This window comes from Syngnathus acus, chromosome 14, assembly GCF_901709675.1.
Source record: "Syngnathus acus chromosome 14, fSynAcu1.2, whole genome shotgun sequence".
Lineage (NCBI taxonomy): Eukaryota > Metazoa > Chordata > Actinopteri > Syngnathiformes > Syngnathidae > Syngnathus > Syngnathus acus.
In genome coordinates, this window is record NC_051099.1 from 3361455 (window position 1) to 3388755 (window position 27301).

Sequence of the window (27301 nt, forward strand, 5' to 3'; positions counted from 1 at the left end):
TTATCTTTGCGTCCAAGACATTAAGTGGATTTGTAATGTCTTCTTTCAGTGTTAAATTTCAAAGCCTGAACTTTAACTCCCTACTGAATGACACTGACTCATTAAAATTGTGTTATACATTTACTTTAAATGCAACAAAAATTCTGTATCAATGTCCAAGGCCAAGCTCACAATGTCACTTAGCCCATAAAATAAAATACGTGTTCACATAAAAAACTTGACGAATAATCTAAATAGATAATAAAAGAGTTCACACGTTTTTGTGATAGGAATAACCCAAAACCAATTAAAAGAAACAGACAAAGCAAAGTGGTATTATGGCTTGGTAAATATCAATGGTTCTTACATAACAAAGAGAACATAATAGAGCCTTGTGCGTTTATTGCTACTGCACAGTGATGAATTTAATCACATTGTAATTTAGCAGAAATTGTGTTAAGGTTCATGAGACGGGCAAATAAATTGAACCACCTTTTCCCACCCAAAAGAACTATCACAAAGACTTTAGCGACATCTGCAGGTGTATTCATGAAACACACGTCTTAAAAAAAAAGTTCGGAAGGCGTTGATTTAATTAATTTGATGTTGGTGATAATGAAAATCAAACTCATAAAGATTAAATTTGATCACGTAATTCTTTTGTATAAAAATTGTATAAATATTTAACCCGAAACTACCGGAAGTACGACTGGAGGGCGGGCTCTGTGTGTGACGTCACAGACGGGGCGTTTCCCAGCCCGCTTGGAGCTTCTGCTTCACCGCCAAATTCAAACAACAGAAGACTCGCCGAGTCTTCCACAACAAAGTGCTTCTTTTAAGGTAAGGAAGACATGCGTCACTTAAGAAAAATTCTTTGAATGACGTTTTTTTTCCTTAGTGATGGTGTGGGGATAGAAAACTTTTATCTTTATCTTGAAGCTAACGTTGCGTTCAGGGGCGCTGGCCAGTTTGAAAATCCCTTGTGTCCCCAAATCCCTTGTCCGGTTTTTGTTGCGTGAAAGATTAAATAAGGTATGTGCATAAAATCTAAAAAATGTATTATAAAGTTAACACTGAACCGTCCTCTTGCAGTGTTGTACGGGTGTTTTCTTCCATAATGGATGGTGTGGCAAAAGCCGTAGTTGGGGTCTGGCGGGCCCAAACGGCCCCGGACGATTCGGATGCCGAGAGCTCCCCCGAGGCTCCTAAAGGCTTCCGCAAGCTATCCTCCTCATCCTCCCTCAACTCGCTGCGCATTTCCCTCCGCAAGCGCCTCCCGCTGCACGCCGTTCAGACCAATTTCCTCCAGAAGGATGCCGGTGGCGAGCCCACCAAGGATCAGCCCAAAACCGACGCCGTCCGCAAGCTGACACGCCGCGCTCGGAACTCCATCGGGGGCGTGGTTCAGGTACCTTCACTCGGGACTGAAAAACCTGCGTTCCCATCTTCATTTTCTTGACCGCCTTCTATTCAGAAGTTGCAAAGGAACAGGGAGTTCTCCCGGGACCAGTGCTTGGTGGCGACACCGGGGCGTATCAACGAGGGGGCCGACTCTGCCTCGCCGTCCATCCAAACCCCAAGACGCACCGGCAGGTCCGCGGCCAGGACCGGACGCACACCGAGCTCCAGAGGAAAGCAGGACAACGGCGTCCTCGGGGTGAAGCACGGAGGAGGAAGAAGGCAGCTGGTTCGCATGGCGGCGCTGCGAAGCCCTTTTGCTTCTCCCAACATGAAGAACCAGAAACCGTGAGTCACGTCCACGTTTCTCCCGTATATAAATCGCTTTGACTTTTTAAACGTCTTTCCCACCACAGGAAGTTTGACCAGGATCTGGACTCGGTCTCAAGTGGACTCCGCAGGCTTAAACGTCTATCGAAGGCCTTTGATGAGCTCATTGGAAGAGACGATAAGTAAGTGTGTGTTTGTATGTGAATGAAACATTTGTGTGCATTCGGGAGAGCCGTTGAGATTTTCCCGTCCAATCAATCCCAGCCGGCGTCTCCCGGCAATTCCCTCCCACCCCAGCACATTCTTCGCGCCTCGATTTCAAACTGAGGGGAATGAAGGGGCAGATGGGAGGGGACCCGTCCGTCTGTTTGTGTGTGCGCGCGCGCATTCTAACCAGATAAAATTCCAAGAATGTCTTTTTCCGGTCGTGCTCTTCCTGCTGTGACATTCAAAGTGCGGAATTACAGCAGTTGGCACACTTAAACATGGAATGTTGTTGTTGACCCCCCCTCCCCTCTCCCCTACAACAGGCGCTTTGGCTATTCTCAAATAGCAGAATAAGGGGAGAAGGTAAATGCATCCAAACAAATGGCAATAACTAAAAGAGGAAATTTGAGCATGTGGGAGATGCATGTGCCTGGAATTAGAACAACTTTTCTTTTACCTTCATTTCTTTACAGTGGAACCTCTACTGTTACTGAATTTACATAAAAATTCAATAAAATGGCTACTTTAAACCCAAAAACAAAATGGCGGACTTAAGGCTTTCTGGAGCTTTAGCCTTTGATTACAGTAGTGTTATTCCAAATTGACTTTTCGAGGTTTCACTGTTGTCTTTCTTTCCCACACTTTCGCATCTTAACATTGCTCGTGCGTCTCGACAGTACACTAACACCTACAAAAACTCATTGGAATATTATATTTGGATGCGTTGGTCCTTTAGGTACAACACAATGGACAAGTGCGGTTCTTTGACATACATGACGACGACGACAACGACCATAGTGATGAGGAGGAAGTTGGACCCCAGCGGGAGACTCAGCTGCTCCAACCTGAGCCACCAAGCCTCACAGGCGTCGCAGCGTTTCGGCGGATGGATCCGAGCCGTCCGCAAATGAGGCCTTCAATAACGTCATCGTAAAGGATCTTTCATATATACCGTGTTATAGAAACCAGATGTGTTACTTGCCTGTTCGCAGTGTCGTGTGGTTACATGTTTCTCGAAGCTAATTAGGGGTCACTATTGGTCAACTTAAGTATAGCTAACGAAAGTGGATTTGTTTTTGTGATTGTTCTTCCTCTAGCTGCTACAACCAAATGTATTAGTTACAATGTTCTTGAAACACTTTTGTTAATTAGTCATTCTTTACTGTATTTTTTAAATGAACGAGACCAAAATTGTACCCGTAGAACTAACACTAATATGTATGCATATGCAATAATGATATTAATATTTGTCTCACTTGGTTTTATAGTATTATCCATATAAATGTGCCTTTTTATACAATTTCTAGAGGTTTTTTTTTCTATGCGTGTATATCCTGAAGACAGATGTGAGAAAAGTAAAATGTGACCTGTGGGTGATTCGTGTTATCTACTTGTTCTGTAATGTGATTTGCATGATTTACTGTTTAGAATGAGATAATACGCCATTTTGAGCATCCAAGGACAACCTAATTACAGAAAGGGGGAAAACTTACCAAATGTGAATTAAACTGCCATTTTATAGTATATACTTGTGTGTTTTTTTCTGATGAATGCATTTAATAGATTTGCACCATATTAACATTTTATTTTACCTTTGTGCAATGTGTTCAGAGTGAATAATAATGCATTTTCCCCTGATTAATCCTTACGTAGAAAAAAAAAAGGATCCTTTAAATGCGACATTGATTAAGTTTGTCCCTTCTCGCTTACTGTGGAAAGGCCGACGCCTCGCCACAGGAAGCCCCGCCCTTTCCTCGATCTCTCCGGCTTTGTGCTGTCCACGCTGCGGCTTTCCCTACACGTTGTGACGCCGCAAAAAAACAATGGCCCTCCATATCCCTAAAGCTCCGGGCTTTGCCCAAATGTTAAAAGACGGCGCCAAGGTGAGCCTATATGTATTTTCAATTTTACGTTGGAACTCCCCCGCCATTAAGACTCGTCAAGCAACGTGCTAGCTGGTTAGCCATAGCCGCCTCGTTAGCACGTAATGTTGCATGCTCAGACCCGGAGAAAGTTCTGGAGCGTGGTCGGGATGATGGTACCATCTAGACATCATCAACGTGCTTTACGTGTCCTGTGTGTATAATGTGAACGTACAGATCTTCATTGATGATCAGTTTTGATATGACTGCTAAAAACCAAGCTGTCATGAGTTGTGCTAATGCTAATGGAACTAAGCATGAAGGAATTTTCATTTCCCCCTATATGTTTATTGGTTAAAATAAAAAAATGTCAAGTATGTCGTATTTTTAAAAGACGAAATAATACCGGTTAATTTAGTTCAATACTATGGCCCCCAATGGAAAAAAAACTTTCTACACATCAATCACCATTAGTAAATATGACATCATCCATTGCAGCACTATTCCGGTCTTGAAGAAGCCGTTTTTCGCAACATCCGAGCCTGTAAAGAACTTTCACAGACCACACGCTCGGCCTACGGGCCCAATGGTACGTGCCCATCCCATACACTTAATTTTACCACCCAAAAAATTAATATGGGCTATTAAATGAATGCCGTGGCCCCTTTTTTCCCCCAGGCATGAACAAAATGGTCATCAACCACTTGGAGAAGCTGTTTGTCACCAATGATGCTGCCACCATCCTCAGAGAGCTGGAGGTAGGCGTCGCCTGAGTCTGCCATCGCTGTGATATCATCGATTGATCGAGTCTGACCTGGTTCTCTGAAACCCGTTAGGTGCAGCATCCAGCGGCCAAAATGGTCGTGATGGCGTCCCACATGCAAGAACAGGAGGTGGGCGATGGCACCAACTTTGTCCTGGTGTTTGCCGGCGCGCTGCTGGAGCTTGCTGAGGAGCTCCTACGGATGGGCCTTTCCGTGTCGGAGGTGTGTTTGTGTCCCCAAAATCATGGGGACCTAATATGCAAACACTTCTCAGAGATCTTCATGATGTGACAAAATAGAATATGATGAGGCTGCGAGCCTGCAACAAAATGTGGCCATTAACAAAATCTGGAAACGGCTTGGCCACAGGTGATCGAAGGCTACGAGATGGCGTGCCGGAAGGCGCTGGAGCTCCTGCCCGAGTGCGTGTGCTCAACAGCCAAGAACCTCCACGACCTGAAGGAAGCTTCGGCGATGATCCGCACGGCCATCACCAGCAAACAGTACGGCAACGAAGACTACCTGGCCAACCTCATCGCACAAGCTTGCGGTGAGTACCAGCGCCCCCTTCTGGATGTCACATCACTTCACTCAATATCTCTTTTAATGGCCTTTTCTTCCATTTTATTTCAGTGTCCATCTTCCCAGAGTCCGGCAGTTTCAATGTGGACAGCGTCCGCGTGTGTAAGATCCTGGTGAGTGTCCTCAAACGTGTGGATAGATTCTTACTTTTAGGCCTTGTTGACATTTTAACCCTCTTCTTGTCAGGGTTGCGGCGTGACGGCGTCCTCCGTGCTGCACGGTATGGTGTTCAAAAAGGAGGCAGAGGGAGACATCACGTCGGTGAAAGACGCCAAGATCGCCGTCTTCTCCTGTCCCTTCGACTGCATGGTGACCGAGACCAAGGTGAGCCACTCATAAAATGATGATAGTTCTTTATTTAGTCCCGTAAGAAAAAAACATAAATCATGACGAGAAGTAACGACATTGTTGGGTGCAGGGCACGGTGCTGATAAACAACGCCAAGGAGCTGATGGACTTCAGCAAGGGCGAGGAGGACATGATGGAGGTGCAGGTGAAAGCCATCAAGGAGGCCGGCGCCAATGTGGTGGTGACGGGCGGCAAGGTGGCCGACATGGCGCTGCACTACGCCAACAAGTACAAGCTGATGGTGGTCCGGTAAGGAGATTAGAATCGAAGGACATTCTCACAAGATAGAAAAAAAGATTTGGAGAAAATATTTCTCTACCTCAGGCTGAACTCCAAGTGGGACCTGAGGAGGTTATGCAAGACCGTGGGCGCCGTAGCTCTGCCCAGGCTGGTGAGTCTTCCTATTTAAAAAAAATAAAATAAAAAATCTTAACCCTCTTGACTGCCCCTCTAGACTGCACCCACCCCTGAGGAGATCGGTCACTGCGACAGCGTTTACCTGACGGAGGTGGGCGACACTCAGGTGGTGGTCTTCAAACACGGTGCGTCATTTCTCGCTATCAGCGTCTCGGCGTGATTTAAGCTTCCAAGTGAAATGGTTTTTTTTATTTTTGACGGATCAGAGAAAGAAGACGGCGCCATCTCCACCGTGGTGATCCGAGGCTCCACCGACAACCTGATGGATGACATTGAGCGGGCCATCGACGACGGAGTGAACACCTTCAAGGTCCTCGTTAGGGTGAGGTTTTTTTTTCCCCCTCACAATTTAGCGGTTCCTCGTACTGCTTTCGCAATTGATCTCGCCTTCTGTTTCCAGGACAACCGTCTGGTCCCCGGTGCGGGAGCCACCGAGATCGAGCTGGCCAATCGACTCACCTCCTACGGAGAGGTGCGCGCTTCCCTTTGGACCTCCTTCAAAACATTCTTCATCATCTGACATCTTTGTCATTTTATCTCTTCCTGTTAAGACCTGCCCCGGTTTGGAGCAGTACTCCATCAAAAAGTTTGCAGATGCCTTCGAAGCGGTGCCGCGTGCTCTGGCGGAGAACTCCGGCGTGAAGGCCAACGAGCTCATCTCCAAGATGTACTCGGCGCATCATGAGGGCAACAAGAACGCGGGTTTTGATATTGAGGTGGGCCAATAAACACGGACGACAATACACTTTTCCAGGACGACGACGACGACTGACTACGTGTCGTTTTTCAGGGAGACGGCCCTTCGGTGAAGGACGTGGCCGAAGCTGGCATCCTGGACCCGTACCTGGTCAAATACTGGGGCATCAAACTGGCCACTAACGCCGCCATCACAGTACTGCGAGTGGACCAGGTACGGCCTCCGAGGCGCATTTTGTCCCACGGAAGATGCAAACATTGGTCACTTCTGCGTCCGGTCCAGAGGTTTTGCGTAGCCGGTTAGCTTAGCTGTGTGTGTACGACCCAGATCATCATGGCTAAGGCCGCAGGGGGACCCAAGGCTCCCAAGCAGAGTGGCCACTGGGACAAGGACAACTGGGACGAGGAGCCCGATAAGTTTGAAACGCACTAGAAGGCGCACAGTCAGTAGGTCCTGGAACGTGTGTGCGCTCACGTGTGAAGAGTTGCCTGTCACTACTAACTTTAGTGGATGTGTTTAAGAAAAACAACAATCAAAAAAAGTGACGTCACGACAAGGGTGTGTTACGGAATGAATTCACTCAAAACAAACGCAATGACGTGATTGCATGGGCATGCAGTCGATTGGAATTGTAAGACAACAAATGAAGACCAAGAAGACTTTTGTTTCCTCAGACCTCCTTCACTTGGTCACATTATTACTAATTTGTGCTTCTGTTTGCTGTCTTTTTTTCCAGATCATCATGGCCAAACCAGCAGGAGGGCCCAAACCTCCACAGGGCAAGAAGGACTTCGATGAGGACGACTGATCATACCCTCCCTTTTTTTTTTATTTAAAGCTCCGCAGTTTAGTTTATTTTGTAGAAAGTCCTCACAACAACACTCGACAGAATTTGGACATGTGGCACTGTATTATGTTCCTCACAAATAAAAGGCACTTGCGCTGTCAAGTCGAGCTACATTGTGACTTTATTACACAGTGTGTGTAATGAACTATTTTTAGAGCTTCACATCGTGCATTATTTGTCGTTTCTTGTGAATTATGTATCCCTGTAGTCATTCGAAGTGGACGGTAAATGAAATTGACTGCCTGTACATCCGATGCCCTAATCTGGTAGACCAGTAGGCGGTGCTTAAACCAGTTATTTTCTTCCCGTGCTCCTATTGGCTGACGAGCGTGAGGGCGGCTTCATTTATGGTCACGCCCACCCAGGATTAACCTTTTTTTTTTTTTAATGTCGCCATATTCTTTGCTCCGTTTTAGAGTAGATTATAGTGGCGTTTGTTCGCCTCTCCTCTCAAGGTTTACAAAACTGTTTTGGCACGAGAAGGTTCCGGAGACGCTCGACGGCACCGATGAGGCGCGCTCGCGTGTGCTGTCACGCAGATGGGGGCCGACGGCAGCAAGAAGGTAAACGGAGGGGGGGGGCGACATTTTGGGACGGTATGACGCTGATGATGCGGGGCTCCCGTTTCCATGGTGATCATTATTCCTGCAAATACGAGTTTTTGAATGTACTTTGCGGTACTTTGGTCAATGAGACGGCAATATTTTGTATGTTTCTAGTAGTCTCAGTGATGGTATCCTCCACGCTCCGTTACACATACACTGCACATCTGCCGTGTGGCCCGCAGGCGGCAGTCACGTGACTAACACGTCATTCAGTACACACTCGTTGAGCCGTTTCGAATATAAGGGGAAATCATGTTTGATGAATTTGTTTGCTACACTGCTCCTTTTTTGACTTCCCAAACTACTCCACCAGAAGCCGGCTGATAGCCGCGAGGAAGAGCCCTTCTCATCAGGCTGGCGTGGCTTCCTGTCCAGCATGGGCCTGTCGCTGCCTGCAACCTTGTGCCGCCTGGCGCCGCCCGCTTTGCGCCTGGGTCGCCGGCCCATGCTCCAAGGCAGGGCGCCTGACATCCCAGAACACGTCCTGAGGCTGGCAGGGGTGGGCCCAGACAAGTTGAGATCCGAATGGAGCCTGCCGGGCTTCGTCGCTATGTTCCTACCCGAGTTCCCCCACAGGGCTGCGCCGGGACAAGAACACTTTCAGGTGGATTCTTTTTTTCATGCCTTGCATGTGCTTGTGTTCAAAAGTATATTGTTGCTCTGTCAGGTGTTAGGTTACATCGCCAAAGGTTCTTTCGGACCCATCTTGAAGGTGAAGGACAAGGCCAGACAGAGAACGTATGCCGTCAAAGTGGGTCTCAACGATCACTCAAATAATTCCAAACAATTCGAATTATGTACTGAAAGTGTTGTGACGACATTGTGCCGGTCTGCAGGTGATTCCCAAATCTGAAATCCTCCGATTAGGCGTGCTGGAGCAGTCAAAAGAAGAGGTGATAGTTCAGGTGAGTACTTCTCGAGTTCTCGTCAGGGAGAAAAGAATTTCCCCGCTAGTTGTAGCCTCTACTCCCGTCGGAGCCGAGCGGCGGCACAACTCTTTGAATTTTCCCCTCAGCGTCAGATTCGCCACCCGTTTGTGCACGACCTGCAGGACTGTTGGCAGACGCAGCGCCACCTCTACATTAGTGAGTCAGCCACAGAGCAATGAACCCCCCCACCCCAAAGAACCCCCACCTTCAACATCCACACCTCACCCCTGAACCGACAATTTTCCCCAATCCCGAGGCTCACAAAATTGTGCTGTCTTGACTCCATCTTCTTTTGCTTTTTCTCGTGACCCCCCCCTCCGTTCAATTATCCAGTGACTTAGAAAGTGTGACCTATTTTGTTTTACTGCCCGCCCCCACTCTGTGAACAAGAGCACATCCACTGGCCCTCTGGACTTCAGCGAACCCCTCTATCCCCCTCCCCACTGTTGTGCTTGGGAATCACATCCCTAATGCACGAAGTGAGTGTATGCAGACCCCAGTGAGCCGCATCATATGATTATTATAATGTGATTAAACCTTTGATATTCATGTTAACTGGCACTGTGCACAATAGAAACGAATACAAGGAAAAAGTCATCCTACATGCAAAAGCATCATAACAATCTAGCCTTTTATTCACGATATCTAAGATGAGCTTTGTCGCCACCTGGCGTTTCGGAGGCTCATTGCTATTTCACCCAATGTGTGAAAAATGTGGACGTTTAATTACGTCTTCTGCCTTTTAGTGTGCGACTACTGCAGCACTGGTGACCTTTACACCTACTGGCAGATGATTGGACTCTTCGCAGAGGACACGGTGCGGGTGTTTGCCGCCGAGCTGGGCTCTGCGCTGGGTGAGCTCACGTTTGGACTAATTATAAAGATGGTCATGTAATTAAAACAAAGGGCAGCTCCCATGTTGTTAAATGTGGAGCAAGTTTATTAACATTTCCTCTTTTTTTCCTCTGTAGGATTTCTTCACGACTTTGGTGTCATCCATAGAGATGTGAAGGTATGAAAGTTGATTTTTGCCTCAAAGTCATTGATTGATACATGTATCTCTCAATTCCTTCCAGATGGAGAACATCTTGCTGACCGACAATGGTAAGTCAACTAATGTCCAGCAGAGGGCAGCAATGTGCCATTTTGTAAACTTCCAGAACCTTCCTGACATCTGCTTATTGGTCATCAATACGAATGACAGTCCGCTTCAGAGGTTCATGAGAATTAATGGTGCATTCCAGGACACCTCCGTCTGGCCGACTTTGGTTTGTCCCGCCGCCTGGAGCGAGGAGGTCGAGCTTTCACCATCTGCGGCACCATCCAGTACATGGGTGAGGAACAACCCGCCACATCATTCTATGAGGGCATTGTGAGCACGCTCTGTTTGGACCGCAGCCCCCGAGGTGCTGAGCGGCGGTCCGTACAACCACGCGGCCGATTGGTGGTCGCTGGGCATCCTGCTATTCTCGTTGGCTACCGGCAAGGTGATGTCGTCATGGAAACTGGAAAAGTTTTCATACCAGTCATGGTGTTGATGCTTGAATTTCTCCTTAGTTCCCCTTGCCGCCAGAGCCGGACCACTGTGGCATGCTGAGGAGGGTGCGGGCTTTCCCCTATGAAATGCCCCTCAGCCTGAGCCCCCCTTTGGCCATGCTCATCACAGAGGTGAGCACAGTTAAAGAACATCTATTTCTCCTTCTTGGGTTATTTTCACACTCTCTCTGTACAGCTACTGTGCAAAATGCCCGCCCGCCGACTTCGCACCCTGGATCGTTTCCAACGCCAGACCTTCTTCCGTGGACTCAGCTTTGACCAAAACCTGCTGCAGCGCCACCCTGTGGAGGTAATTGAATCTAAAGTACGGTACAGCAACTGTTACAACCCAGCCTTTCTTCCCAGGTGATCCTGGAGCTGAGGGAGCGACCCGACCGTGCAGCCAAAGCCCGCCGAGGCCTCACGCTTTCACTGCAGCCACTCAAAGGCTTCGAGTACGACTCGTTACTCGGGCCGCCAAACACGCCCGATGCGCAGGTGCAGGAAGCTGGCCCGCGTAAGGAGGTGTTTGTCTGATTCCGTCAATCGAGACAGCTTGCATCACTACGGAACAGACTTTGCAAGGTTTTTGTTAACAAAATGGCGGGTCCATCCCTAAAATGGCCACGTCAAGAAGAAACAGACCCTCCATTGTTGTTTACTGCATGGCCTTAAACTACACTCGCTATCAGGTTACCCTTTCACAACAAAGCGTGCTAAACTGGACCGACGACCCGATGTAGAGGAAATAACTCAAGGACTCGTGTGTGAAATTCAACAGGAAGTCAGGAAGACATTTCTATTTTAAGCAGCCATTTTGAGCTAAACTCAAATCTTTTTCAGGGCCTCGGAATTCTTAAATGGTCAATGAAAGTCCAGTTGGTCAAAGTCTGCTCTCACAGGATGCACAAAAGAATCTCAGGCACCTGAAATGTTTACAGTTTGTTTGACACCAAAAAGAGAGCACCTTTCTAAAGCTTTTGTGTTTGCACAACAAGATTTGTTCATGGACTTGAACGTTGCCTGTCGATATTGCCGCAACTGGTGTTATGGAACAAAAGGTCACTCAAGCGGAGGACAATGCTCCCCATTTTATTTTTTTGTGTAGTCACTTGTGCAAGCCGTTTTCCAGATTGATGTTTTCACAGGTACAAAGCTTTTTTTTCTTATCACCTATTTTATTTCCCGATATACCCGAATGCCTCACGAGTGATCCTGACTTTTGTGTTTTGTTGAGAGAATGCTTATTTATACATATATATATAATTACCAAAAAAAAATCCTCTTTATACAATTCATAGGAGCGTTTACGATGTCTTTTTGAACAAAAGGTCTTTGTGTGCTGCGTTTGTCACTACGCTTGATTGGAGCAAATTTCAACATGCAGGTTGACTCACCAGTCGTTGCCCAACTGTCAGTTATGACACGTTGACCGAGAGATTACATACAATCCTGCACAATGACATCTAGTACAAACATTCTGTCAAATCTGATTTCCTAAGTTCATTTTCAACATTTTCAAAACAACAAGGAAACAATTTCAACAAACAAAATAGTAGTTTCCTTGATTCAAATGAACAGTTGTAAATTATGAGCTACTAGTACAGAAGTGCTAAAAAAACACTTCTGGTTTTAGTGCTGTGTCATGCCGATCTTATTTTGCAACACTCATAACCCAAAGCATTAGAAACAGCTCTCCCCGTGACGCAATGCAGAACCAATGAGAGTATACGTGTTGAGTGCTAATAAAAACAGAGCATTCTATTTTATATACAAAAAAACTACACAAAATGTGCAGGTTTACCAATTAAATACGTCTGATCGTAAAACGGTCGAGTTTCTACAGCTTCCTGAAGAAGTCAACTTCCTCACACATTCCATTGACGGATGATGCTCTTCTGCGCATGCGCACTGCCGACCGCCCTGCCTCCCGCAAGTATGACGCAGTGCCCACTCCGCCCCGCCCCTCCCCGGTTCCCCGAGGTTTTGTATAGCGTCACGTTGCTCTGCAGCACAGTCGGTCTCCGCGGAAGCTCGGCATCCTTCTCCTTGGACCTCTTCTCGTCACTTCGCACTTCCCACCACAAGAGAAGGTAAAGGATACATGTCTATCTGACCACAACTGCCAAGCGCCATTTTGTTTCCTCCCTGTCGTGATGCTGAGGCTTCATCGTGCCTAGCTTAGCTTTTAACCGTGAGCTAACTGTGAATTCTCAACTGTCAGCTCTCAGAAAAAATTCATCTCTGCGTGTCATTATCATTTAATGTGCTTCTCAATAGTTTGTCGTGGGCGAGAATGGGATGACCTTCAAGGATGACAAGGTGACCTGTTGCGTCGTCGTAAATTAACAGCTCGGGCTCGATCGTGCTCGTCCAGCGATGCGCGCGTGCACGTGTGATGCCCGTGAGAAAGGGTGGCGTGCGCGCGAGTGAGTAGCTGCTCCTGAGCACGTAGACATCCTTGGTGGGGAAGGGGGCGGGGCCAAAAGATATACACTAGTAGTGAGATAATTGAGTATTTTTCAGAAGGTTTTCGAAATGTATGCATTGTTGACTGTGTGAATGAAGTCTATGGATGGCGCAGTGCAGAAATGGCGACTAAAGGTGCTGCGCAACAGGCTGCAACCCCCCCTCCACGCCCCCCTCCCATTTTTCCATTTGTGACACTGCGGACGCCCCTGCTGCACTCGACCTGTATCAGCCTTGGGGTTGCTTGTTTACATGACAGTGAAGGTCTTTTGTCTGACAAGTCACACATTTTTGGAATTTAAAGGAGTCTGGGAAAAAAAAAATCCCCCCTCAAATTGCTAGATGCAAAATTGGGTGCACAAATCAATGTATCATAACAGGAGTCTCAAGAACGTATCATAGAAAGTGGACAGGAATCAATCAGGCCATTTTGTTTTCAAGCAGCCATTTTGTATACTTTGATATTATCTCTCCAATATTGGCAGATTTAAACATGCCGTTACCTTCATAGCATAATTGGTGTAGGCGTTTATAATGTGATTTGTCTCAGTTGGCGTTTGGATTTGCAAAATGTTTTCGCAACACTTTTGGAGCTCATACACTATTCCGTGCTTGACAAAAGATAGCTGCTATTTGCTGAGCGTGTGTTTCCTGTGAGCTGACGCCGCCGCCTTTTGTCCACTTTTTATCGAGTGTAAACAAACGGCTACGACCTGCATCGTGTGTTGTTTGTTACCTCACGGCGCTCCCTAAGCCGAGGATTAGCACGCAGGAAGAGCGGGGCCTGTTGGCCGGCCTCCAGGCCCGACTCACTTTGTCACCCCGTCAGCACACACACATTTCTTTTTGTGCCGCTCGATCCATTGTCTTTGCATGAATGCCCCCCTTTGTGTGGAACTCCATGTGGAAGTTTACTAGACTGCAAACTAGTCCAAATTGTTGTCGTTAGCTAGACGTGGAGTCATCGAATCTCATTTGTATGTCAACATGGTTGTATTGATTTCCTTTTTGTCATGAGTGACCTTCTGTGGTGGGCATTACAATGAAACGATTAAACGGCATGAAAGGAAGATTGAATGAATGAGGCTGGGAAAAAACGAGGCAGCCGGTAGGGTTGCTGAGGAGAGCGCGGCGAGCCCAGCAGCATCCCGTTACGTAATAGTAGCTCCGCCTCGGTCTGCTTGTGCAGCAGAGAGCTTGCGTAATCAATTATTTATGGCCGAGCACAGCGGGGGGAGGATAAAAGCGTGCTCGCCGGCACGTCCTGACTGCTTGCCGGGTTCCCTTCAGTCACGAACCAGACGCTGTGTCAAAGTTGGCTTTTGAGGAACAGTCGGCCTCGAAGTAAAAATGCAGCTTTCTTCGGATGCTAGAAGTTGCCATGTTGGATGGGTGACATAAAGATAATGTCTGTGTGTTTGTTTGCAGCCACCATGACTCACCAGTTCCCCGCGCTGACTCCTGCTCAGAAGAAGGAGCTGCAGGACATCGCCCTGAGGATCGTGGCCCCCGGCAAGGGCATCCTCGCTGCCGACGAGTCCACCGGTATGCCTCGGTTGCACGTGGCTAAGAAGAAAAAAAAAAAGCCGTAAAAGCGCTGGAATATCATAACATGGAACTTCAAATTGTTTTAGGCAGCATGGCGAAGCGCTTCACCCCCATCGGCGTGGACAACACGGAGGAGAACCGCCGGCGCTACCGTCAGCTGCTGTTCACGGCCGACGGGCGCATCGACAACTGCATCGGCGGCGTCATCTTCTTTCACGAGACGCTCTACCAGAACACCGACGACGGCACGCCCTTCTCCAAGCTCATCAAGGACCGCGGCATTGTCGTCGGCATCAAGGTGCGCCCTCTAAATGGCTGCCGGCGGTGTCCATTTTGTCTTCCCGTGGGTCTGCTCTTGAAAGGAATCACGCACACACGCACGCTCTCACAGTTTTGTGTCAACACAGGGTCAGGTTTCAAGAGCAGGCAGTTCATTACATCCAGCGCAAGAGTTATTTAAATGAACCATTTAACCTGCAAAACTTCAGTTTTATTTTTTTTCTGTCCATTAAAAAAAACGTTGCACACAAAGGTTTTCCCATCGCTGATCTAAAGTGACTTTTTTTCGCAGGTGGACAAAGGTGTTGTTCCCCTCGCCGGAACCAATGGAGAGACGACCACTCAAGGTCGGGGCGGCAGCGGCGCATAACACAGACAAATCGTCATCGACCATCTTCAGGTGCTTGACTAGCGGATGCTTCTCTGCGTCGCAGGTCTGGACGGGTTGTCAGAGCGCTGCGCCCAGTACAAGAAGGACGGCGCTGACTTTGCCAAGTGGCGCTGCGTGCTGAAAATCAGCGATACCACACCCTCCGAGCTGGCTATATTTGAGAACGCCAACGTGCTAGCACGCTACGCTAGCATTTGCCAGCAGGTTGGTGCTTTTTTTTGTGCATTACCTAGGCATTTCCTTCTTTGGTAACTTTGTACGCTTCTAATTGCAGAATGGCATCGTTCCCATTGTGGAGCCAGAGATCCTCCCTGATGGAGACCATGATCTGAAGCGCTGCCAGTACGTCACCGAGAAGGTAATCAAGCTCAAGTCCTCTTTTATGATCAGAAAGTAACAAAAGTGCTTTAACACGCCCGTCCGTCCGTCCACCTCGAGGTCCTGGCCGCTGTGTACAAGGCTCTGTCGGACCACCACATCTACCTGGAGGGCACCCTGCTCAAGCCCAACATGGTCACCGCTGGACACGCCTGCCCCACCAAGTACAGCAACGAGGAGATCGCCATGGCGACGGTCACCGCCCTGCGCCGCACCGTGCCTCCCGCCGTCACAGGTGAGACCCGGCCGATGTCGCGTCACTCCTTGCGCGTAGGCCTCGCCGCTCACTCGTCGTTGCCCTTTTTAGGCGTGACCTTCCTGTCGGGCGGCCAGTCGGAGGAAGAGGCCAGTGTCAACCTCAACGCCATCAATACCTGCCCCTTGGCCAAGCCCTGGGCACTCACCTTCTCCTACGGCCGCGCCCTGCAGGCCTCAGCCCTACAGGCCTGGCGAGGGGACATGAGCAACGAGAAAGCCGCAACCGAGGAGTTCATCAAGCGCGCTGAGGTAGACGACATTCTCAGGAAGTCGCTTGCGTGCACTCGCAGTAGTAGTGAGTGCTCTGTAGCAGTCACACCAGCCAAAAGACTGGTTGTCGAGTTGGATTTTTTATTTATTTATTTTTTTAACTCATTTCGTTTCTCATTTTTCAGGCTAACAGCTTGGCCGCCCTGGGCAAGTACGAGTCCTCCAGCAGCGGTGGCGCAGCTGGGCAGTCCCTCTATGTGGCCAATCACGCCTACTAATAAGCAAACATGTGACCTAGTTAGTCTTATATCTGCTCTGCTATTAAAACCTGTGGCCCTTCCTCCCCACACACTTCTCTATCCATGCATCACTGGCCTGCACTGTCTACTGAACTTCATTACGTAGATGAAAACATTAGGTGTTAAAAAGCAGAGAAGGAGCACACTGAAAAGAGAGCTGCTGTATTTTTATGATCAAACAAATCAAAACAGATGAAAGTATTTTGGAGGTGGGACCAACACAAAGAAATAGGCTTTTTGTCTCCTAGCATGTGTGTGGGACCAAGCAATCAACATGGTGAGGCATCGAGGAGGCAATGTTGGTCTGAAAAGATGCAAGGGACTCCACTAATCAGTCAACTTTGTGTGTGTGTGTGTGTGCGCGTGTGTCCACGTTAGCTTTAAATTGCACAGTTTTAATGTATACGGTTGTGTGTAGCTGTCAATATTGTGTGTCATTCCCCTCTCCCCAGGATTGCAAAGAAGTTCATTAAAATGATGCTTGGTTTGTGGGGACTCACTGCTGTATTGGATCAACTGTGATTGTTTGTGTTAATATTGTTCTTGAAGCACTCGCTGTGTCAAATAGTTAAGACAAATAAACTATATTAAACTAAATAGCATGTCTGCTTGTATTTTTCTGGGTAGTCTTTATATATATTTTAGGTTGCAACTTCACACAGTAAAGGCAAATTATTTGGCTATCCTTATTTTGTGAAATGAGTGGAATAATTTCTTATAAAATATGATTAAAATAAAAATAACGCTACCTTCTTGAATGTTAAATATATGCTATATATTATATTTTAAAATATAAAAATAAAAATCGGCAGACTTCGGCCGTAAAGTGTTCCGTGGTGTCGCGAGAATGTTGCACAACGTGACGTCACATATTTGAACACGTGACGTGTGACGTTGCGCACCCATTCATTTGCAGAAATGGCTTCCGCGGAAGTGGGTGAGTACTTGCAGAGCGCTGCTTGTCAATATTACTTTCCATGTTTAGCCAACAGTGCTATTTGATTGTAGATTAATAATGAATATCATATTTTGTATTATGCTCTGTAGATGACGTTAAACACTTTATTTGCCCGTCGCGCTTTGAAGAAATCTGGCTAGCATCGAGAGAAACTAACCTCAAAGCTACCTTTCTTTTTAATGCCACAATTAACAACTTCCTGGGGATATTTTAATTCATTTTTAAAGAGAAAACGCGCAGCCGACTCGCCACCCTCTCTATCGTGGCCGTGGTCATCCTGGTGGGAATCCCTGTATGGTTGCGGACCACCACCACGTACCGCTCCTGGTTGCCCATGGCTCAGATTCAAGAGCTGGCTGAGCTGCAGGTCAGCCTTTGTTGTCTTTCTCTTCCTCACCCTCTGCCTCATTTTGACATTTTAAAACGTTTTGACTTGGACACGGGTCATAGCTGCATCTGAGCACCGACGTGGAGGTGGTGTTTGTTCGCGGGACGCTGACACCAGAACAGCAGAAGAAGCTTCCCCTGACGCGCACACTAGATGAGGACCATGAAATTGACAGTAAGTCTTCATCTCCTAACCTTTCTTCTATGGCGTTTTGCATTGTGTATTAACGTATTTAAATTTAAAAAAAATACTTTGCAGGAGAGACTTCTTTGACTTATAGATATGAGATGCGTTATCGCACTGCGACCATCATGGAGGAGGACGCCCTGAACCAGCCCACCGCTGATGGTCAGTCTCACATTTTGCTTGCATCATTTGCTCACTTAGTGGTTTGTCCTTTGAATCAAGGCCTCTTCTTTTTTTTGCAGCCATCGATCAGTCCTTGCACGCACTCAGCGAAAGTCCGTGCGGCTCTTTGGTGATTTACATAATCCCACTATCGTCTTTGTTGCTGCCTCAGGTTCAAACTTTGAAGTCTCTTTAAAAAAAAAAAAAAAAAAAAAAAAGTCCTTTAAAAAAAAAATGGTTGTGTATTGCATAATAAGAAAAAAAAAAAGTCGGACCTTTCTGCTAACAGGATGTGAGGGTTTACGTGGGCCAGCGACGGACGGCCCTGCTGCGCGCCGGCGCCGAGACGACAGAGGGCAGGACACTGGATCAAGTGCTTGCCTATACAGAGACGCGGGTCAAGGAGGTGCTGCGGACGATTTCGTTCAGCCACGACGACATCACGGCCGCCCTCAGCGACAGAGTGAGACTCAGCCCGGGACATCCACAAACCAAAGCTGACAGCATGAGAGCCTTCAAGTCCAGTCCGGGTTAGGAGCGCGAGCTATACATTCTAAAAAATACAGAATTCCTTGGTCACCATTTTGCAACTCTTTATAGGTTACGAGATCACCTTCAGCCTGCTGAATCCTGACCCCAAGTGGCACCGCGTGCATTGGGACATAGAGGGCGCCGTCTACACCTACGTCCAACCCATGCTCTCCAAACTCAGCCCCTTGGCCAATTTTAGCATTGACTCTCAGGTTTGTTTGTTTTTCTGTATGGAATCGACCAGATGATGAATCGGTCTGAATATAATTGAATTATCAAATCGACTATGAATGAAATAATTTCTAAAGCGCATGTTGTGTTGGCAGATGGTGTCCTATTCCTTTCTGGGCGTCAACGCCAAATTCGACAACAACCACCACGCCTACACGTTGAGCGCCGACAGCCTCGCGCACGTCATCAATCCCGTCGAGGCTCGACTGGGTAACTTGATGTTTCCTTTGGAGCGCCTTGACATGAGTGAACTTTGTTGACATTTTGCGCTCAGGCTCCAACGCAGCCTCGTCCAACCCGCTGCTCAACTTTCTGCTGTATGTGCCTGACCACCAACATTTGCCGCTCTACATCCTCGATGAGCAGAAGCGACAGTTTTCCTCCAACGCCTTTCATTCGCCGCAATGGGGCGGAATCATGGTGAGAGATGGTCTGCATTGTTGCCGTTAACATTGACATTAATATTCAAATGTCTTCCTAGATATATAATGTATTCGGCTTCTATGGACCGGATTTGCAAGCTTTCGACGTCAACATCAACATGACCAAAGTGATGGGCGTCTTCCTCGCACAACTACGGTAACGTCCCACGTCTTTAAAGAATGACTCAACGTGAGTGACATCACGACCCGCCCCCAGGCTGCTGCTGGGCGTGCATCCCTTGTCGCCTCCCGCCGGATTCCTGTTGGCGCCGCCTGACAGCTCGGGCCTGTTAGACTGGGAACTGGACCGTCTCATGTGGAGTCGCACCGTGGAAAACATCGCCACGGCAACCACCACCATCACATCGCTGGCGCAACTGCTGGACCAGATCGAGAACATCGTCATCAACGACAACATTGCCGAGCAGGTGTGCACGTGCATGCTATGTTTTGGGAGAGAGGAGAAAATATTTTTGACCCATTAAAGTCACTCTTTGCAACAGGTGTCGAATGCTGTGGCGTCGCTGCGGCTGGCGAGCGCCGAGCTGGAGTCGGGCAACCTGGCCTTCGCCCTGCAGTACAGCAAGGAGGCCATCCTGGCGTCGGAGCGGGCCTTCTTCGACCCGTCCCTGCTCCACCTGCTCTACTTCCCCGACGACCAGAAGTTCGCCATCTACATCCCGCTCTTTGTGCCCGTGGGTGTGCCCGCTTTGGTGGCGCTGCTCCATATGCTTGTGGAGGCGATCCGCAAGCGTAGGGACAAGCATGCCAAGAAGGACTAAAGAGGTGGGTGAGGATTGTCACCTTGTTAAGTTAAGCTTTCCCCGAAGAATGCAAAAACGACTTTTGGTTTTTGAAATTTGGAGAAAAGAACTAAAGGTACCGTACATGTTTTTTATTGGACAGCAAAGCATTCTGGGGTCTTTTTCTACGTCAGGGATTTTGAAATGCTTTTATTTGAGTGCCCACTGTGACTGTTCAGCACTACTACTGGTCTACTTGCTAAATAATGTCTTTTTTCTTCTAAGTTATTGAAAATTAAAATACTACTTCTAAGTCCTTATTTGTATTTATTTCAGACATGGTGTGATGAGACAAAAATAATTCTCCGTGTGCTATTTTGCCCATTTGCAAGGGTCCCCCATTAAAGAATCCAGACGTCTTTTAATTGTTACTGTTGTCAAGAATCTTTGCACTTCTCCTGCCACTGTTTGAAGCGCATCCGACTTTTCTTGTATCCGAACTTGCCGATATCCACCATGAACACCCACGCCAGCCCGTACATCACCACGCCGCCCAACTTCATCGCCAAACTAGTCCTGGGTGAGGTCAGCTCGCAGTAGAACAGGGCAGCGCCCACGCCCACCCGCACGGTGGCAAAAAGGAAGATGAAGAGCAGGTCGACGGCGTCGCCCAGCAGGCTGTCGTAGCGGCCCAGCCGGCGCAGGAACCAGCGGGCCTGCAGCAGAGGGTTGGTGAGCTCGCTGCCGAAGATGACGGCGCACGTCTCGCACGCCGACTCGCCCGTCAGCAGCGCCAGCAGGATCCCGACGATGCTGGCGGCGTGGTGACCCATCATGACGGTGCCCTCGCCGCCGAAGCGTACGCACCAGGCCATGTCGAACAGGAAGTAGCCCAGACAGACGCACAGCGCGGACGTCTGAAGAGTCGTGTTTTCGCTACCTGGCAATGACACATTGATGTGTAACTTCTCAGTCCTGCCTAGCAACAATGCAAATGATGGCAAATGTGAATAAAAATGTCAAACCAGCATGTGTGAGGGGCCAAGGTCCTTCCACAAAGACCACGTACGCCGTCAGCATCACAATGACGACGCCGTGCGTCAGTGTGACAAGTCGACAGTTCCACTCGGGCCCGCGCTGAGGCGAGACCCGGCACAGTAACGCATAGAGACCCAACCAGCCCGCCAGGCTGCACAGAACCTCCAGCAGTGCCATCGCCATCATAAACTCACTGGAATGGTAACAGATTTTCAATTTTAGGCTGTTTGCTGTCAACATACAGTAAATCTCAACCTGTTGGTACACAAGCTCCCTCTAGTGGTATTTGAAAGAAACTGCCCAAATACAGTTCAGTTGTATTTAGCTTGAAATTGACACTGCAGTTCAATTTGTACATTAAAGGTTAGTTGGAAAACTCTCACCATAATGATATGTTCCTTCATAAAGTAGCGTCAGGATGCTTGAAGATCATGTTTCTGACAGGAAGAACCTTGTGCACCACGCATCCCCATGTTCACCTTCTTCCAAAGGTGATCCTCTTAAAGGATTATTGTCTCTGCTTGTCTGCTAGCAGACACACGGTGCTTGGAGCTCAACTCAGATGAAATGACCAATTGATAGCTAACTATTAAATCTAAGTGTTTTTCTACTTTTTTCCATTTTTATTCAATTTTAATTCATTTTGAATTATGAGAATAAAGAGGTCCAGAATAAATAATAATAAAAGTACATCTCAAATATATATAATTGACAATTATTCTCAAATCATCTCTTAAGCTCCCAAGAGAGCAAGGAAAAACTAAAAAAAAACCTACTAAAAGAATAGTTAGAGCTAACCCTAACCCTAACCCTAGCTCTAACCCTAACCCTAGCTCTAACCCTAGCTCTAGCTCTAACCCTAGCTCCAACCGTAACCCTAGCTCCAACCCAAACCTTAACCCTAGCTCTAACCCTAACCCTAGCTCTAACCCTAGCCCTAACCCTAGCTCTAACCCTAACCCTAGCTCTACGCCTAGCTCTAACCCTAGCTCTAACCCTAACCCTAGCTCTAACCCTAGCTCTAACCCTAACCCTAGCTCTAGCTCTAACCCTAGCTCTAACCCTAGCTCTAACCCTAGCTCTAACCCTAGCTCTACGCCTAGCTCTAACCCTAACCCTAGCTCTAACCCTAACCCTAACCCTAGCTAGGGTTAGAGCTAACCCTAACCCTAGCTCTAACCCTAACCCTACTCTAACCCTAACCCTAGCTCTAACCCTAACCCTAACCCTAGCTCTAACCCTAAACCTAGCTCTAACCCTAAACCTAGCTCTACGCCTAGCTCTAACCCTAATCCTAGCTCTAGCTCTAACGCTAGCTCTAACCCTAACCCTAGCTCTAGGTCTAACCCTAACCCTAACCCTAACCCTAGCTCCAACCGTAACCCTAGCTCCAACCCAAACCTTAACCCTAGCTCTAACCCTAACCCTAGCTCTAACCCTAGCCCTAACCCTAGCCCTAACCCTAGCTCTACGCCTAGCTCTAACCCTAGCTCTAACCCTAACCCTAGCTCTAACCCTAACCCTAGCTCTAACCCTAAACCTAGCTCTAACCCTAAACCTAGCTCTACGCCTAGCTCTAACCCTAATCCTAGCTCTAGCTCTAACCCTAGCTCTAACCCTAACCCTACTCTAACCCTAACCCTAACCCTAGCTCTAACCCTAACCCTAACCCTAACCCTAACCCTAGCTCTAACCCTAAACCTAGCTCTAACCCTAAACCTAGCTCTACGCCTAGCTCTAACCCTAATCCTAGCTCTAGCTCTAACGCTAGCTCTAACCCTAACCCTAGCTCTAGGTCTAACCCTAACCCTAGCTCTAGCTCTAATCCTAACCCTAGCTCTAACCCTAACCCTAGCTCTACGCCTAGCTCTAACCCTAGCTTCTAAACCTAACCCTAAACTTTAGGGAGGTGTATGGTTATATGGGGCAGCACACGAGCAACTGTGTTGCAAATTTCCTATGATAAAATGTTTAGAGATTCGAACCCGGGTTGCTGGGGTGAAAGCCCAGAGTACTAACCATTACACTATGGAAGCCTCGTTGATGTTGTCTTGAATATATATGCTTTTATGGAGTAGCTCACAACCGAATAGATCACTGGCAGCCCAACCTTTTTTGCGCCACGGACCGGTTACGTGTCAGAAATATTTTCGCGGACCGGCCTTTAGATGAATAACTAATACATTTATAATAAATATATAAATACGATGAAATAAAATGATACGACTATTTCTTTCTTTTAGTATTTTTTTTTAGTTTTTCCTTGCTCTCTTGGGAGCTTAAGATCAGGGGATGCTTTGAGAATAATTGTCAATTATATATATTTGCATATATATGTCTTTGGTGACATTAGGTACTGTAAATCCCTGCCGTTTACAAGCTTCTACCCAGCGAAAGCATTTCTCTCGGTTCCTCCACAGCTTTGGGAAAAGATATGAGGAAAACTCCCCTCTTATTTCCCGGTCAGCATATCGCGAGTCGCTCCGGCAGACACCAAAGCAGCAGTGATTTGTTGCAACCGTTAAGGTTATTTCTGACCAAAACATTAATAGCGAGTTGGTCCTTTCACTACCTGTGCGGCTCTTGCGTTTGTCCGAAAACGCCCCGGCCGCGGCGCATGCGCAGTTCGCTGTTCTAAAAACTTCATGACTTCAACCAGTAGGTGTCAGTAATGCCCATTAAAGCTGGTGCCACCTCGCCGTAGAACAAAACGAAGAAAAAAATGACGTCACTTCCCGTTCACGAACGAGTCGTGAATTGCATTTCCCGCTCACCAACGAATGAATTTGTGAGTGTGATTCGCATTTCCAGTGATTCGTTCGTTGGTGAACGGGAAATGCAATTCACGACTCGTTCGTGAACGGGAAGTGACGTCATTTCCTTCTTCGTTTTGTTTTACGGCGAGGTGGCACCAGCTTCAATGGTCATTACCGACACCTACTGGTTGAAGTCATATGAACTGAAAAAAGAGCGAATCACTGTAGGAAGTGATTCGTTCACTCTCGTTCACTGAATAGAGTCGTTCTTTTGAACGAACCGTTCACTCACGAGCCAACACTAACAGATGAGACGAAGAAGAAACGAAAGCGGAATTAGAATCATTTCTCTTCCTGGTTGAATGTGCCGGTGCGTAAATAAACACGCGAGGATGCCATTGGAAAATTTGATCGTTTAATCAAGTTTTTCTTTCTGAATAAAACACATGAAAGGTGGAAAGTAAGTCCATCGTATTCCGTGAGCGTGCTTTTGTAGAAAAGAAGCAAACCGCTGTGTCTTAGTTGCCTGCTGGCACGCTAGCAGCATTTCATTTACACTAAGTTCTTACTATCTATAAAATAATTTTATTTAAATGCCCCTCACTCGGTAAATAAAGCTTTTGTATGTGTGTGCCTGTTTTTTATCCAATAAAAACAAATTATGTTATTTCTGATATAAAGTTTTAGCATTATATACAAAGCAGGTCATATTGCTTGTTGAACCTTGTTAATTGATGTTTTGCAGTTGAGCATCATGTCTCTTCCACGAGCTCGACGGCGCCTCCTCTCCTCCCTTAAATTCTATTCTTGCGGCCACGCAACCTTCAGCAACGCTTCAAACCCGCAGGAGAAACCTGGCAGCAGCAGCCCGGTCTTCCAGTATGTGGGTCAGCACAAGAAACCCAGCCACAAAGTGTTCGTATGGGGCTTCAGCTTCACGGGAGCGCTGGGCATCCCCAGCTTTGTGCGCCCCGACAGCGGCAGGAAGAAGCCACGCAAGTATCAGCTGACGCCTTACCGACTGGAGACAGAAGACAAGGTAAGAACAAATACACACATCCTGCCCCCAGCTGCAGTTGTGTAAATAGTGGCGCTATTTTCTTTTAGATTTCATCTGCCGCCTGCGGTTATGGCTTCACTCTCCTGGCGTCCGCCACTAAAGATGTAACCAAGCTTTGGGGCGCCGGCCTCAACAAGGACTCGCAGCTCGGCTTTCAGCGCGCACAGAGCAATCGGCGTAAGTTTCTGAATCCCCTTCCACTGTGCAGAAACAGATCATCCGTAATTCATCCATTTTGTGTGTTCAGATCAGAGTTACGATTACGTCTTGGAGCCGTCGCCTGTACAGCTGCCGCTCCGAGAACCGCAGAAAACACGCGTAACGCAGGTGTCATGTGGACGAGCGCACGCGCTCGTGCTCACCGATGGCGAGGGAGGTCAGTCACCGCCTCGTGTGAATGTTAATTAGCATCCAGATGCTGTCAATCATTTCTTGCTTGTATGTAGAGAATCATACTTTTGAATGATTGTTGTCCCTCTCAGTGTTCAGCATGGGCAACAACGCTTACGGCCAGTGTGGGCGACATATCGTGGAAGACGAAGCTTACAGGTGTGCATCTTGCAAAAATGCCGGCGTTTTTCCAAAGCTGACGTTTGGTTGCTTCTTCACAGCGGAAGTCACATGATTCACAAAATAAAAGGCGTGGATGGCCGCGTGGTGCAGGTGGCGTGTGGACAGGACCACAGCCTCTTCCTAACGGAGACGGGGCGAGTCTACGCCTGCGGGTGGGGAGCGGACGGGCAGACGGGTCCGTTTGGATTTCTACGTATACATCATTGTACAGTTTCTCATAATGAGGACACTCATGAGGTCGGTGCTTGCAGGTCTGGGGCATCACAAGGTGTGCTCTACCCCGACCGAGGTGCTGGGGGAGCTGTCGGGTGTGAAGGTTCAGCAGGTCAGCACGTACGCTGACTGCAGCCTGGCCGTGTCCGTCGACGGGCAGCTGTATGGATGGGGGAACTCGGAATACCTTCAGCTGGCCTCCGTCACAGACACCACCCAGGTGAGCATGACCATAATGCCGGAAATATTTCGTTTTGTTTTTTCCCCAACATTGGTGAATTCTTCGAGTCAGTTTACGCTCTGGATTTGTTTCCCTAGTTCTGTCACATGTTTGCAGCTTTGTTGCTAGGCAGACTGTATGGGGCAAGATTACGTCTGCCCTTAAGTGATATATTTTTGTCATAATAATTTGACAATATGTGCTATGAATTTTTACCATTGTGCATCATCACGGACTCAATCAAGCCGGGCCACTCGGGAACCCGCCACTCCCTCACGGCTCCAACTTTGGTTTCCAGATCAACTCCCCTCGTCGGTTGCCTCTGCCAGGCTGCGGTCGGGTGGTGCAGGCTGCATGCGGAGGCACGCAGGTGGCTGTTCTGAATGGTTAGTAGTCCAAACAAAAAGAAGATCCCTCTACATATTGCATTTTATCTTTTCTGGTTGTCTTATTGTTTTTTTTTTTTTTCCTTCAGAAAAAGGCGAGGTATTTGTTTGGGGGTATGGGATTTTGGGGAAAGGCCCCTTGCTGTCAGAGTCCTGCTCCCCAGAGATGATCCCCCCCTCCCTGTTTGGACGCTCCGACTTTAACCCCTCTGTCGCCGTCACCAAGATCCGATGCGGCCTCACTCACTTCGCTGCCGTTACCGGTAAAATCGTGGCTCTCTACAAATTGACGCAAGGATAAACGGCTCACTTGGTGTTTTTTTTTTTTTTTTTTTATGGTTACAGATCGTGGCGAGCTCTTCGTGTGGGGAAAGAACCTCCGAGGGTGTTTGGGTATCGGGAAAAAAGATGACCAGTTCTTCCCGTGGAGAGTAAGGGAGGGGTCGGGGGGGTGTCAACAAATAAGAATTAAATAAATAAATGTTGGAACAAAATAGAAATAGAGTCATTTAAAAATGCAATTATTATTCAAATAAATACATTTAGATGTCCAATTTGAGTGAAAACAAAATGTAACTAATGTATGTGTTACTGGTTTCAGGTTACTGTTCCCGGTCAAGTGGTGGATGTAGCGTGTGGTGTGGACCACATGGTGGCGCTGGTCAAGTCCCTCCTCTGAGTAGGAATAAAAAGCATCTTTGAGCTCCAAAGGGGAGGAATCAACAACAAGCTAGCTGTGTGGCGGTCCGCTTAGGTGGGACTTGTGGGGGGCCTCCAAAGTGGAAAGGACATTTTAAATGCAACATATGTAAACTAAAAACTTTGTACATGTTTTTAAAGTAAATCACCTAGTGCATGACTAAGTTTGCCCTCTTGATTTATTTTCAAACTTTAGACCCCGTCACTTGTTGCCAGGAAGGATTCGTAGGGCGCAAAAAACATGTAACGCAAACAAATATCGCCATGGTTTTTGAAACTTCTCAACTTGTCTTGTTTTTTTCGCACAGAAGTCGCCGGCAGTGCGTCTCTTGAGTGTGTGCTTTCGCAGTAGGCCTCGTTGTTGTTTTATGCAAAGCGTGCGGAGCGCGATAGGACGCGCCG

The 27301-nt window shown here is 47.6% G+C and overlaps 7 protein-coding genes across 14 annotated transcripts; 6 read left to right on the forward strand and 1 right to left on the reverse strand.

Moving 5' to 3' along the window:
• The first annotated feature begins 703 nt into the window (after positions 1-703).
• On the forward strand, positions 704-3440 carry LOC119133850. 3 transcript variants are annotated; one of them, XM_037270037.1, is made up of 6 exons: positions 704-819; positions 1072-1387; positions 1454-1725; positions 1794-1889; positions 2238-2277; positions 2651-2791. In XM_037270037.1, exons 2-5 carry the CDS (start codon positions 1097-1099, stop codon positions 2266-2268), a joined length of 690 nt encoding a protein of 229 aa, XP_037125932.1. In that variant the 5' UTR covers positions 704-819; positions 1072-1096; the 3' UTR covers positions 2269-2277; positions 2651-2791. The 3 variants fall into 3 exon arrangements, with proteins under 3 accessions (XP_037125932.1, XP_037125931.1, XP_037125933.1); XM_037270036.1 differs by lacking the exon at positions 2238-2277 and having other exon boundaries at positions 2651-3440; XM_037270038.1 differs by lacking the exon at positions 2651-2791 and having other exon boundaries at positions 2238-2278.
• A 297-nt stretch (positions 3441-3737) lies between these two features.
• On the forward strand, positions 3738-7536 carry cct8 (chaperonin containing TCP1, subunit 8 (theta)). 3 transcript variants are annotated; one of them, XM_037269282.1, is made up of 16 exons: positions 3738-3797; positions 4275-4365; positions 4455-4534; positions 4613-4762; positions 4910-5090; positions 5174-5235; positions 5309-5446; positions 5541-5719; positions 5795-5861; positions 5925-6012; positions 6094-6209; positions 6288-6359; positions 6439-6603; positions 6678-6797; positions 6912-7030; positions 7321-7536. In XM_037269282.1, the coding sequence occupies exons 1-15, from the start codon at positions 3738-3740 to the stop codon at positions 7014-7016; spliced, it is 1674 nt and encodes a 557-aa protein (XP_037125177.1). In that variant the 3' UTR covers positions 7017-7030; positions 7321-7536. The 3 variants fall into 3 exon arrangements, with proteins under 3 accessions (XP_037125177.1, XP_037125178.1, XP_037125179.1); XM_037269283.1 differs by having other exon boundaries at positions 6912-7026; XM_037269284.1 differs by lacking the exon at positions 6912-7030.
• Positions 7537-7778: 242 nt separating this feature from the next.
• Positions 7779-12227, forward strand: rskrb (ribosomal protein S6 kinase related b). Its single transcript, XM_037269287.1, has 13 exons — positions 7779-7994; positions 8350-8640; positions 8704-8787; positions 8873-8941; positions 9052-9121; positions 9712-9819; positions 9937-9977; positions 10042-10069; positions 10210-10299; positions 10364-10452; positions 10523-10633; positions 10698-10811; positions 10868-12227. Exons 1-13 carry the CDS (start codon positions 7971-7973, stop codon positions 11036-11038), a joined length of 1290 nt encoding a protein of 429 aa, XP_037125182.1. The 5' UTR covers positions 7779-7970; the 3' UTR covers positions 11039-12227.
• Positions 12228-12435: 208 nt separating this feature from the next.
• On the forward strand, positions 12436-16930 carry aldocb (aldolase C, fructose-bisphosphate, b). 2 transcript variants are annotated; one of them, XM_037269285.1, is made up of 9 exons: positions 12436-12594; positions 14399-14515; positions 14605-14816; positions 15090-15144; positions 15232-15392; positions 15463-15546; positions 15627-15801; positions 15874-16093; positions 16154-16930. In XM_037269285.1, the coding sequence occupies exons 2-9, from the start codon at positions 14404-14406 to the stop codon at positions 16437-16439; spliced, it is 1305 nt and encodes a 434-aa protein (XP_037125180.1). In that variant the 5' UTR covers positions 12436-12594; positions 14399-14403; the 3' UTR covers positions 16440-16930. The 2 variants fall into 2 exon arrangements, with proteins under 2 accessions (XP_037125180.1, XP_037125181.1); XM_037269286.1 differs by having other exon boundaries at positions 12437-12594; positions 15874-16073; positions 16220-16930.
• Positions 16931-17222: 292 nt separating this feature from the next.
• pigs (phosphatidylinositol glycan anchor biosynthesis, class S) lies at positions 17223-20282 on the forward strand. The gene is made up of 12 exons (XM_037269972.1): positions 17223-17270; positions 17519-17658; positions 17742-17853; positions 17938-18027; positions 18108-18199; positions 18317-18557; positions 18628-18770; positions 18885-18999; positions 19064-19209; positions 19271-19368; positions 19429-19639; positions 19715-20282. Exons 1-12 carry the CDS (start codon positions 17252-17254, stop codon positions 19991-19993), a joined length of 1686 nt encoding a protein of 561 aa, XP_037125867.1. The 5' UTR covers positions 17223-17251; the 3' UTR covers positions 19994-20282.
• Positions 20283-20356: 74 nt separating this feature from the next.
• tlcd5b (TLC domain containing 5b) lies at positions 20357-21466 on the reverse strand. Its single transcript, XM_037269973.1, has 3 exons — positions 21376-21466; positions 20980-21185; positions 20357-20894 (listed from the first exon to the last, which is right to left on the reverse strand). The coding sequence occupies exons 2-3, from the start codon at positions 21176-21178 to the stop codon at positions 20392-20394; spliced, it is 702 nt and encodes a 233-aa protein (XP_037125868.1). The 5' UTR covers positions 21179-21185; positions 21376-21466; the 3' UTR covers positions 20357-20391.
• Positions 21467-24003: 2537 nt separating this feature from the next.
• Positions 24004-27300, forward strand: rcc1l (RCC1 like). 3 transcript variants are annotated; one of them, XM_037269885.1, is made up of 12 exons: positions 24004-24118; positions 24494-24787; positions 24856-24985; positions 25056-25184; positions 25291-25357; positions 25420-25556; positions 25633-25814; positions 26113-26200; positions 26290-26463; positions 26546-26631; positions 26802-26911; positions 26981-27063. In XM_037269885.1, the coding sequence occupies exons 2-11, from the start codon at positions 24503-24505 to the stop codon at positions 26877-26879; spliced, it is 1356 nt and encodes a 451-aa protein (XP_037125780.1). In that variant the 5' UTR covers positions 24004-24118; positions 24494-24502; the 3' UTR covers positions 26880-26911; positions 26981-27063. The 3 variants fall into 3 exon arrangements, 2 of the variants coding, with proteins under 2 accessions (XP_037125780.1, XP_037125778.1); XR_005100183.1 differs by lacking the exon at positions 26981-27063 and adding an exon at positions 27208-27300 and having other exon boundaries at positions 24089-24208; positions 26802-26954; XM_037269883.1 differs by having other exon boundaries at positions 24089-24208.
• Position 27301: the final 1 nt, after the last annotated feature.

What these genes read in the sequence shown, in the direction of transcription:
- LOC119133850 (XM_037270036.1), top strand. Translation starts at nt 1,097, where the DNA reads ATGGATGGTGTGGCAAAAGCCGTAGTTGGGGTCTGGCGGGCCCAAACG. An exon ending in CCATCGGGGGCGTGGTTCAG is followed by an intron (nt 1,388 to 1,453) that starts GTACCTTCACTC and finishes CCTTCTATTCAG; the next exon opens with AAGTTGCAAAGGAACAGGGA. An exon ending in CTCATTGGAAGAGACGATAA is followed by an intron (nt 1,890 to 2,650) that starts GTAAGTGTGTGT and finishes TTGGTCCTTTAG; the next exon opens with GTACAACACAATGGACAAGT.
- rcc1l (XM_037269885.1), top strand. Translation starts at nt 24,503, where the DNA reads ATGTCTCTTCCACGAGCTCGACGGCGCCTCCTCTCCTCCCTTAAATTC. An exon ending in GCTCACCGATGGCGAGGGAG is followed by an intron (nt 25,185 to 25,290) that starts GTCAGTCACCGC and finishes TGTCCCTCTCAG; the next exon opens with TGTTCAGCATGGGCAACAAC. An exon ending in TCACTTCGCTGCCGTTACCG is followed by an intron (nt 26,464 to 26,545) that starts GTAAAATCGTGG and finishes TTATGGTTACAG; the next exon opens with ATCGTGGCGAGCTCTTCGTG.
- pigs (XM_037269972.1), top strand. An exon ending in AAGAGCTGGCTGAGCTGCAG is followed by an intron (nt 17,659 to 17,741) that starts GTCAGCCTTTGT and finishes CACGGGTCATAG; the next exon opens with CTGCATCTGAGCACCGACGT. An exon ending in TCCCGTCGAGGCTCGACTGG is followed by an intron (nt 19,000 to 19,063) that starts GTAACTTGATGT and finishes TTTTGCGCTCAG; the next exon opens with GCTCCAACGCAGCCTCGTCC.
- cct8 (XM_037269282.1), top strand. Translation starts at nt 3,738, where the DNA reads ATGGCCCTCCATATCCCTAAAGCTCCGGGCTTTGCCCAAATGTTAAAA. An exon ending in TGGGCCTTTCCGTGTCGGAG is followed by an intron (nt 4,763 to 4,909) that starts GTGTGTTTGTGT and finishes GCTTGGCCACAG; the next exon opens with GTGATCGAAGGCTACGAGAT. An exon ending in ACGCGGGTTTTGATATTGAG is followed by an intron (nt 6,604 to 6,677) that starts GTGGGCCAATAA and finishes GTCGTTTTTCAG; the next exon opens with GGAGACGGCCCTTCGGTGAA.
- tlcd5b (XM_037269973.1), bottom strand. Translation starts at nt 21,178, where the DNA reads ATGATGGCGATGGCACTGCTGGAGGTTCTGTGCAGCCTGGCGGGCTGG. An exon ending in TTGGCCCCTCACACATGCTG is followed by an intron (nt 20,895 to 20,979) that starts GTTTGACATTTT and finishes TGTCATTGCCAG; the next exon opens with GTAGCGAAAACACGACTCTT.
- rskrb (XM_037269287.1), top strand. Translation starts at nt 7,971, where the DNA reads ATGGGGGCCGACGGCAGCAAGAAG. An exon ending in TCTCGTTGGCTACCGGCAAG is followed by an intron (nt 10,453 to 10,522) that starts GTGATGTCGTCA and finishes ATTTCTCCTTAG; the next exon opens with TTCCCCTTGCCGCCAGAGCC. An exon ending in TGGCCATGCTCATCACAGAG is followed by an intron (nt 10,634 to 10,697) that starts GTGAGCACAGTT and finishes CTCTCTGTACAG; the next exon opens with CTACTGTGCAAAATGCCCGC.
- aldocb (XM_037269285.1), top strand. Translation starts at nt 14,404, where the DNA reads ATGACTCACCAGTTCCCCGCGCTGACTCCTGCTCAGAAGAAGGAGCTG. An exon ending in ACGCTAGCATTTGCCAGCAG is followed by an intron (nt 15,393 to 15,462) that starts GTTGGTGCTTTT and finishes TTCTAATTGCAG; the next exon opens with AATGGCATCGTTCCCATTGT. An exon ending in GTAGACGACATTCTCAGGAA is followed by an intron (nt 16,094 to 16,153) that starts GTCGCTTGCGTG and finishes ACCAGCCAAAAG; the next exon opens with ACTGGTTGTCGAGTTGGATT.